General features: G+C 32.8%; 1 protein-coding gene across 1 annotated transcript; it reads left to right on the forward strand.

The window, feature by feature from the left end:
• Window positions 1-25: 25 nt before the first annotated feature.
• LOC123701968 lies at window positions 26-10,200 on the forward strand. Its single transcript, XM_045649602.1, has 14 exons — window positions 26-194; window positions 814-1,009; window positions 1,245-1,317; window positions 1,592-1,719; window positions 3,973-4,044; window positions 4,505-4,588; window positions 4,774-4,819; window positions 5,324-5,493; window positions 6,223-6,290; window positions 6,791-6,926; window positions 7,231-7,340; window positions 7,780-7,873; window positions 8,655-8,774; window positions 10,133-10,200. The coding sequence occupies exons 1-14, from the start codon at window positions 48-50 to the stop codon at window positions 10,198-10,200; spliced, it is 1,512 nt and encodes a 503-aa protein (XP_045505558.1). The 5' UTR covers window positions 26-47.
• The last annotated feature ends 1,046 nt before the right edge of the window (window positions 10,201-11,246 follow it).

Consider the following 11,246-nt stretch of genomic DNA (forward strand, 5'->3'; position numbering starts at 1 on the left):
TTTTATTAGTGTCAAAGAGTTAACGAAAAAAATAATAAAAAATATAAATGGCTGCTCTACTTTCTTTAATGTTCTTTCAAGTTTTGATAGCATTTTTTACCGTAAATGCTAAGAGCATGGTTCCCGTTCTGTCTTTGGATCAAAAACCTCCGAATATAAAGAATTTAACCAATAAGCCGATAGAGGAATTAAAAGTAAGTTGATGTACAGTCTGGGTGGGTTCCCACGGCCTGATTTCTTCACAGATCCGACCGCGCCAGACCAGACCACAGGCCGTGGGTATCGGCGCATCCGATAATGCCTGTCGATGCTACGTATTACGTATTTAATTTAGTCTTAATATTATATTATGAAAAAATGTTGTGTGGTTTTATGAAACCACGGTAAAAGTGAAACTTTTTTTCACACTATAGTCATTTAACTAAAATTATCGTATTTGTACAATAATTATCGTACGTATCGTGCGTCACACGACATGCGCTACACAGACCAAAAAGTTTGAGACGATGTAATAAAAGTTTCACTTTAAAAACCCTTTCACCTTTGATAATAAGAAAAAGAAACACCAATTTTGCGCATAGACCAAAATGCAGTGCCCTAAAACATAGGTTGAAGTTTTTCGCTCGTGCATCTTTAAATTTCATAATCTTTCATAATATATTCTTTAACCTAATTTCTACGAAACTTTTCTTATTAGAGCAAGTTGTACCAACTTCTCACATCCAAGTTACAAGTAATACCTTGTTCATAGTATATTATATGAAATTTAATATACTAAGTACCTACGTGAGGTTTATATCTTTTAATTTGCAGTATCTCCCCTTCATAATGCTCATAGACAAAGACATGGACACGAGTGAATTTTGGCGGGAAACAGAAATATTGTCTCTGGTCAGAAACAACGTAATGGACATAGACTATGAGAAATGTGAACAGAGTAATCAAGAGAAGACTCTTGTTCAATTTCCGAGTCGACGCACTGTGAGACCAATTTGCAGACAAGCTTATGGTATTTCTATGTTTAATGATAATTTTATGTTGCTATCTAATCAATTTTATAACTAAAATTTATTTATAGTTTATGGTCCATAATTTATGATTGAATTCTACCCTTAAATACTTGTCTGAAACACGTAGGTTACTAGGTATATGATATACTACGCTGTAGAGTGTAGGCTGTGACGCAGTTAAAATAGAGTTCGTACACGTTTTAACTCTTACTAACGGAATATATTTTTATATAGATTATCAACTGTGTCCGCAGTGCCCACGCTTCAGTAACCATACTGAATGCGAACTGTTTCGAGATTCTTGCAGGTATCTGTAACTATCTAATAAATAGGTCGTTACTATACATACCAAATTTCAACTTAGTTTCCTCTCCATCCGTGTAAGTAGAGTTAGTTTAGAGAATTATGTGTTCTGTTGTAGATTTTATCAGCGCAGTACTTAAGTTGATTATTTTATAGTAGCTTACAATATGGAGTGCCTATGCATTTTAAATCATATACCTACGTAGAGAGTAGAGGTGTCTCTATAAAACATTTTATTTCAAAATATTCTTTTTTATTTTCCCTATTGTTCTATGCAGAGAAAGAAAAGTAAAGCCATCTGAATACAGAACATATTGCGACAAGAAATATGGAAAATGGCGGACTATGTTTATTCCGTCTGATTATTCACAATGCCGATGCTGTGACGAGTGCGTTTTCTATCGAGGTAAATTAATAATAATTAGTAATCATGTTTTATTTTACTTACTATAAAATTTGATAGGATGCATTTCAAATACAAATACTGATGCCTTATAAGTATCAGCTTTCCTCTGTACATAAAATGTAGAGTCGTTTGACTCTATGGATACCCATGTCTGTATTTATAGTTTATGGTCTATGTAGGTACTGTTAAATCATTAATATGAATATATTTATCCCACCAAAAACATAAATGTAAAAATTGGAGCCGAGTTCAATCGTTGACTTAATTTTCCAAAAAAAGAAATGAGATCTAAATGTGTGCCAAGTTCTGCAGACAGTCCAGAAATTTATTTACAAAGATGTATTAAGTTCTTAGGTTGACTGAAAACTCAATTGTTTTATTTTCCCAGAGAACAATGTTTATTCCAAAATATAACTTTTTTCATTTGAATAATATAATTATTTTCACAAAGCAAACAACTAATGACCTATTGAACCCCATAATTTGATGAGGCTAGTTTTTAGAACCTCACAAAATATAAACAGTATGTAAAACTAGCCTCATCAAATTATGGGGTTCAATAGGTCATTAGTTGTTTGCTTTGTGAAAATAATTATATTATTCAAATGAAAAAAGTTATATTTTGGAATAAACATTGTTCTCTGGGAAAATAAAACAATTGAGTTTTCAGTCAACCTAAGAACTAAATACATCTTTGTAAATAAATTTCTGGACTGTCTGCAGAACTTGGCACACATTTAGATCTCATTTCTTTTTTTGGAAAATTAAGTCAACGATTGAACTCGGCTCCAATTTTTACATTTATGTTTTTGGTGGGATATCATTACTTTTTGTACAGAAAATTACTCTGCAAATTTGATTTACTTTATAAATATAATACTTTTTAAATACGATTTTTTTTCTTGCGGTTTCTCTGTATGGTTTGTTTAGTATTATTTTCTATATTTTCTTGTATGTTATGAATGTCAGCGCACATTGCCCCGTCATTATCTGCAATTTTTTAAACTCGTTTTCTGTTTGAAAGATTACCACATGATTTTCTAAACATCCAGCGTGAATTTGTACACACACTATTACCAAGATGCAAAGATCGTTGTAGAAGAATCGTCGCCTTACTCCATGACGTTACGGTATTGCCATGACGCGATCTTGAAATTTTACTCTAAACGCGCCTAAAGATGTTTCACTCATATTAATATTACGCAAATTAAATCATTTCGACCTTCGACGAAGCCTTCTTCCATTACACCATTTATGGTAATTATTTTTGCATGCTTGTATTGGCTAAACATGTTTGTGCTTTATTAATATAATTGTATCACCATTGAATATCATGTTTAAAGCAAAATAAAGATTTTATTTATTTATTTACACTGAAATTAAAACTAAACTAAACACTCATAAATAAAGAATAAATAAATGTGAATATGTAAAATTATATATTATTTTTAACTGTATGAGCAATAAAGGCAATATTTTTATTACAATTTTCTTTTATTTTACGTTTAATAACAGTTTTGAATAAAGAAATCATGCAATCGAAGTAATCCGCCCTAGCGATACTAGCGCGAGTGAGTGTGATGTCAGAGGCGCTTCGAATCTACAGATGTTTCGTCCTAAAATATGTAAACTTCAATAATCTATATCTTGATGGATTTCAAAATTTTTTTCGGCCACTGATTAGTTTTGATCTATTTTTTAAGACTAGTAAGGTGAATATACTATTTTCTTTTTTTTTAAACTTTTCCATTTTTCCATACAAACAAAATTAATGTCATTGAAAAAAAAATTAAATACAAATAAATTCAGTATTTTCTGATTTTTTCCTTTGAACACTCACTATTACCTAGTTGATTACAAAATTTGAACTTTCTAGGTCATCTGGAAGTGGGTTAGGTTTTGTATATGTCTATAAGTCAGTCAGTCTTAAAAATTGCGATTTTTGGATATTAATATCTACGCAACTGTTTAATCTGTATTTATGAAATTTAAGGTTCTTGTTTATCTTGAGGTCCTCTTGATATGTACCAAATTTGGTTTATATAACTTAAATAGTTTTCGAGTTATAAGGGGGTGAAAAGTGGCTCGAAATGGTTCGTGTAAATATACACACGGCTGCTGCTCGCCAGTTCTCTTCGCTTGAACTCGGCTTGACACGCTGCCGCGTGTCTAGATATGCCTATGGGTAATAGATATGCTAGTCATTCCAGTAACTACCAACCAAAAAATTATAACAATAAATATACTTTACAGAACTCGACCAATCTTGCATTCAAGATGATTATGATTTTGATGCTGACGAATTTTTACCAGTCACCACTTTAGGTACAGTTATTATTTACCTACTTCATACATTAGCACTTTACTAGCGTTTTTACCATTCAGTACTTTATAATAAGGAAGTTCGATTTTGAAGCAGGTAAATGCTTATGCTTATGCTTTATGTCGACTTTTTACCTAATTCATTAAAATGAGACTACGTGTTTACTTACCAAGTACCGAAACATACGTATGTAGCTATTTTAAAACTGTTTCTATAACAGTGCATTTACATCGATTACAACGAGCGAATGCTCATTCTAACCATGCTCATTCTAAACATTCGTAGAGCATTCTTTCGTTGTTCTTGCAATGTTCTAATACTGAACAACACTGAATACGAGCTTTCGTTTACACTAAAAGATCACGAAATAATGCTCTTTAGTCTTGCTCTGGCTCTAATATCTATGTTAGGTTGATGTAAATGCACCGTAACACAAAGCTTTACAAAAACATTGATTTTCAGACTTCCGCGCCGGTTGCAACCCGTACTGGGGTCACCCAGAACAAGAGCTAAGAGCTCTACGATGCGACAATATTTTACGCCGATGTAAATATTAACTACCGTATTATATTTTCATAAATACATAAAGATATAATGCTTTATGCTGCATAATTTTATTAATTTTCCTTTAGAATATAGATAATTAAATTAGAATATAGAAAAACTAACGAACTTCGCTAATATGTTTATTGTTTAGAAGCCTCTGACTGAGAGAGTTTTACATTGTACAGGTGTTCCAGTCAACATACCACTATTGCCAAATGAGACATTAACAATGTAAGTAATATAACCATTGAGCTTATTTGAACCACATAAAACTTATAATAAGAGCTATAGTAATTTATAGTACCTATGTCACAATTTCAAGCATCGCGTCTACGAAAGAAATAGCGCAGGTATGAGGTACAACACCTATAGGTAGCTTCGTAAGCTAATTGTATTCAAATTATGAAACTGACCAATAGACTGATCTTCTATATTTTAAAAGGCAGTGTTAATTTTATCATATACTAGCTGTGCTTCGCGGTTTCATCCGCATTGCTCCTGTTGGTCTTAGCGTGATGATATACAGCCTTTCTCAATAAATAGGCTATCTAACACCGAAAGAATTTTTCAAATCGGACCAGTAATTCCTGAGATTAGCGCGTTCAAACAAACAAACAAACTCTTCAGCTTTATAATATTAATGTAGATTCGGAGGGAGAAGGCGTTCGCCTTCGTTCGCCATTTACTAATTAAGATCTTACTAACAGTAACTATTAATCTCAAATGTTTTGTCAGTCGTCGCAGTTTCCGCTACGATCCCCCCACGGGAGGGGGGGACTGTCCCGTATGGTGCCGTGGTTACGAGTGTCAAACAGGCATGGTGAAGGAGCAGGATTGCGCTCCGGGTGCCTTCCTGCCTGATAAGGATCAGTGCAATTGTTGTGGACGATGCAGTTCTTATCAACGTTAGTTTATATTTATACTAGCTGCGCTCCGCGGTTTCACCCGCGTGGCTCCGCTCCTGTTGGTCTTAGGGTGATGATATATAAAGCCTATAAGCTTTCCTCCATGAATACTATCACCTATCTATCTAACACCAAAATAGGTAATTTTTCAAATCGGACCAGTAATTCCTGAGATTAGCGCGTTCATACAAACAAACAAACTCTTCAGCTTTATATAGTGTAGATTTGTATGATGATATTTGTATATTAGGATGTTAGGTATTAGTTTCGTGTTATATTATATACCTAGGTTATATTATTATGTATCTAATATCTACCCATGTATGAAGCTTGTACCGATCAAGGGAAAAAATGTTTTGGTGTTCCATTTTGTAAGTTGTTGCGCAAGATTATTTTAAAGTTTATAATAATGGTAAGTATAGATAGATTTGTAGAGCAATAGTTCGACACTCTAACATGGAAATCTACTTCATGTTGTTGCCTGACTATTGGGATTAGGCAATATTTTAATGAAACTCTTGATAGATAACCATAGACCTACCTACTTCTACTACTATACTATATGTATTTCGTTGAGAACAATAATTAGCGCCTCTGGTGGTGGAAACGAAACTTTACAAAATGATATTTGCATTTATCAAACTTCTATTTTAGTAGGTTACTTTCGATGTAAAATATATACAAATACGCATAAAAAATTGATATATGAAATCTGTTTTATTTTCGCAGAACTTAATGAAAAATGTGCGGAATTCAAAAAAAGTGTTCACATGGTGAACGGATCAAAAGAGACTGAGGTAATAATTAATGTAGTAATTAAATATTTGATAACTTTAAACAACTAACTATATAATTATGTTATAAAAATATTGAAAGCTATTTATAGAAAATTAATTTTCATAACAAACGCTCTTCAAAATTGAGCTGCTATTCGATACAGTTTTGATTTGTTAACGTTAAACGTAAAGGTACTTAATTATAAAAATTATTAAAAAATATATTGATTATTGGTCTCACAAAATTAATCCTAAAGATGGAAAGATCCAGTATGATGCGTAAGTATTTGACTAAAACCAAATTATATAAATTCTTATACTTAAGTAGTACAAACTACCATGGACCAATAATATTGGTCCATGGTAGTACAGAAGGGTAAGTTATACCTAAGTACTACAATTTAATAAAGAGAAAGTTAGCCGAATCCGAATTACTCAATATTGTTTGTAAGGCTTATGATAAAGTTGCGCTAATAAAATTTATAAGTGACATTTCGCTAAAGGTACACAACATTTTTAAGGTAGAGGAAGAGTTTCTGGAGCCAGGCTGTGATGATGGTCTGGTCTGTAGACACGGCTTCTGTCAGGACATTCACACAGTTCAGACGTTTGCGGGCGGGAGACGGAGGCGGGACCAGACGTTGTATGAGGCTAATGGTAACTAGCCTCATATTTAATGTAAAAGTTACATATTTTATCGTATATTTTGTTGTTAGATTCTTAAATTCATTTCGTTTTAAAATATACTTGAAGTAAATATTTTCGGACACTTACAACGACACAAATAAAAGATTTACGAAATTACAATACCTGAACACCTACACTGGTTTTTCCTACTTGGATTCAGACGGTTTTAACCCAAGAAAACCTATCATTTGCTGTGTATATTTTATTATTATTTACATTTATCGTTCCATGCACATTTAAGAAATAAAGTAAATATTAATTTCCACTCTCCTAGAGCCATGTAAACGTGAACTGAAGAGTTTCAAGAAGAAGTACGGACAAGACGGTCACTTGCACTATAACGCGCCACAGTGTACGCCCCTCTGGTTATATGCACCTGTACAAGTAAATACATTTAAATATTTGAATTATTTTATTTTGATTAAAAAGTCTATTTCATAATTTACGAATATCTATATAGAAATGCGTGGAATAAGTCAGAAATTAAAGAAAGTTAGTTTATGGACAGCCAAAGAATTTAAATTACGTTTAATGTAGTAATAGTAATATATAAAATGACGTGCAAACCTAATTTCTTAAACTGGTAAACTACTACAAATGTATTATTCTTACTTAGCATTTTTAATTAATTTACTTAAAAATTGAGATGAAAAACTGAAAAACGACGATCGAACCGTACTTTTCTTAAATAAATTTGGTATGGTAACTACTCGTGGATATTATGCAAGTATAGTCACAGGCTGACGCATCTTATCTTTTATTTATTTATTATAATATAGGTATTCATTTATTTATAAATGCATAATTTTTACTAATTCACTAGTGTCGTCGTTTCGTTTGCTACTGCACTTTAGAAGACGGAACTTTTATCGAGGGTATAAAAGTGCCTCGCGTTGAAGTGTCCAATATGAACTGTGGTAAGAAATTATCTTATATTTATACAGATTATTTAAAACTAGCTTCCGCCCGCGACTCCGTCCGCGCGGAAAAATTAAGATTTATTTTTTTCTACGTATTTTTCCGGGATAAAAAGTATCCTATTTTATGCCCAGGATAATAAGGTATAATTATACCAAGTTTCATCGAAATCGAACCGTTAGTTTTCACGTGATGCCTGAACATACAGACAGACAGACAAAAATTTTTTTAATCACATATTTGGGTTTTGTATCGATCCAGTAACACCCCCTGGTATTTATTTTTTCAATATTTTCAATGTACAGAATTGACCCTTCTACAGATTTATTATATAATAGATAGAAGATATGTTTTTAAATCACATATGAAGATATGATAGTAATTTTAAGACTCCTTTAAGTAGAGTTATATAAATTCAGTTAAAAATATAAAACATCTCAATGTCTCTAAAAATTAAAAAAAAAAACTTTAAAGAGCTCTTTGTCCATGCGACTTCGGATTCGCACGTTCGTAAAATTTTAAGTAGGTAGGTAGACTGACGACTGTAAGAAATAATTAATTTCTAAGTGTAACGGTAAGGATACTTAACAAAATGCGCATGTGCAGCTTATAATTTATACTTACATATACATATACTTAACTATGTACCCTAAGTTATTTCACAACTGCCTTCGCTCGTAATTTCAGACCTGGCGCTATATTTTAAAACAACAATTTGCCCATTTCATAATATGGTATTAAAACTTTATTCCTCGTAAATATTTGTATGTTTTGTTAAAGATTGTGCTCGCGAAAAGTGTAGAACTGGCTCAGATATAGATTGCGACGGCTATGGCAACTATAAGGATGCTCTGTTTACATCTGCCTTTGAACAGTGGAAGGAGGAGGCTAATACCACAGGTTCGTAGATACCTAGTCGTAGATAGTCTACCACGTTAAATATGAACAAATATTTCTCAAAAAAATACATTTGAACAGGGTTGGCACGTTTAAATCATTTTGATTTGAATCATGATTTAAGTCATCCGGTTTTTTCAATAAAAGTCAATGATTAAAACAATACTTTCTTTCATAGAAATCAACATAAAACATGCATAAAACAGATTAAGATATCCTCATTCTCGCAACCACCTTGACCTTGAATTTCTTTCTTGCATTTGTTACATACCTATAGCCCGAAATCCAGTTTTGTTGGTAATATTTTTTTCTGTGAAATGTTCCCAAATTACTATCTCTTTGACGAGGCATTTTCATTACTTACAACAACTAACTGAACCAATAAATGATTGTAGGAATGAAAGCTGTTGCTGCGCGGGGATTCCCCTTTTGTTTGACATTCAATAGCACGTTAGACTAAAGGGAAATCCCCTGTCTGTCTCTTTAGGCTGGCGGGGCATTCAGTTTCGCACAAAAATACAGTTACATAAATACCTAATAAAATGAAAATATCAAAATAAACTAATAAACTGATCAACTTATTATTTAAATTCATTTTTATTTATTTATTATCTATTGTATTATTTATCTGTTTATTATCTATATTATTATGTTATTATAATATTATTATTATTATATTTATCTGTTTACTATCTATATTATGATTATTATATAGCAGTGGAAAGTCGAAAGCACACCCTCCAATCGGTCTTGACAGAATACCAGCGCTGTAGTCGCAGCTTGCTGCGACTATGGCAGAAAGCTGAGTCAAGACCCTTTTCTGGAAATGCAGTGCACACACAGTACGAAATTCTCAGCGAACATGATGTCTAATTTTATGTCTAATTTTATGTATCGTACTTTCTTTCTTGTTCTATTTTGTGTTTTCTTCTTGTGTGTGTGTACCTTTTTCTAGGAATAAATATTTTTTCTTTCTTTCTTTCTTTCTTTCAAAAATCATGATTTTTTCCAACTTTGAATTTGACCGCATTTGAATAACTTACATGCGAAATAGAATTTTTTTTAAATCACGTTATTTCGCTTAGGGAGTACGGTTAGCAAAATAAAAGTACAAAAATAACCAGACAGACGTAAAATGTACCCCTGAAGTTTAAATGGCAGTTACGTTTTCACATTTTTTTTTTAATTTGGAGAAAATTTCCCGAGATTTTATAGGAGCTTTCTCCTGGCAATAACGAATACATTACAATAAGAATTATTAAAATCTGTCCAGCCGTTAACGCGTGATGCTATGACCAAGGGAAATGGGATTTATTTTTATATAGTATACCTATGTATAGCAGAATAATTATCTCTTTCAGAGCCGTCAAAAGCAACAACCAAATTGCGCACGGGATACGAAGCAGCGCTGCCAACCGAATCTCATTAGAAACTGTTTAACTAAATTATTTTATTTTGAATAAAAAAATTTGCTCATTTATAATTTATTTTAATCTTTATTTACCATTAGCCAAAATACTCTAGGGATATGTGGATGACACACACAGCTCTAAAAAATAAACGGGTAGAATTTATGTAGGTACCTAATAGGTATTTTACCTAGTTTTATTATATTCATAATCGAGATTTATGGCTGGTTCACACTTTGATTAGTGCGAGTGCAGGTGATGAGTAGTACTACGTGTGGACAGCGACTGTTTAGTGCAAGTGTTTAGTAGGCTGTGTAGTAAAGTGAATAGAAGCGTGTTCTATTTTTTTGCGAGTGGACTGCGAGTAGCCACGTCCCGCGCGCCCTCCCTTCCCCCTCACTCGCAGTGTGCCTGCCTAAACACGTCTGGACACGAGTGTTTAGTGTTTAGTGTTTAGCGTAGTGTGTAGCGTCGCGAATTGCACCATTGACCTGCACTCCCACTAATCACCTGCACTCGCAGTTGAATTGGACACTACTCGCACTACACACCTGCACTCGCACTAATCACCTGCACTCACACTAATCAAAGTGTGAACCAGCCATTACCTTCCGCGCCTGCGCAGTGAAGACACCAAACAGCTGACTGTTATGTCAATAGTATGCGCCAAAAAATAACAGAAATGATTGCATGATTTTTATGAAACAAACCAGTATTCAATTTACAAAATAATTTTTTTTTGAGAAAGTTTGAATAGTGACCTTCACCTAGCGCTGCAAAACGATATTTCTGTACGTCCTTGTGATGTAATTTTCATGGCACAGTTGGTGTGTGTTACCAGTTATGTGAATTTTCCCTATTTTTACCCTTAATTTTCTTTTAAAAATGTAGAGTACAAGGTCCATCAGAATTGTATAAATATTTCAAAGTATGCACCAGGTATTAATAAAAATAATTAGAAATGTTTATTTTGGTTAGTAATGCAGTTCATTAAAATATTTTTAAAGCTCTAATACTTAATTAAAATGTTTGATGTGATGGATTCTATAAACTAACTTATCGGAAG

The sequence above is a fragment of the Colias croceus genome, chromosome 22 (assembly GCF_905220415.1).
Source record: "Colias croceus chromosome 22, ilColCroc2.1".
NCBI classification, from domain to species: Eukaryota; Metazoa; Arthropoda; class Insecta; order Lepidoptera; family Pieridae; genus Colias; species Colias croceus.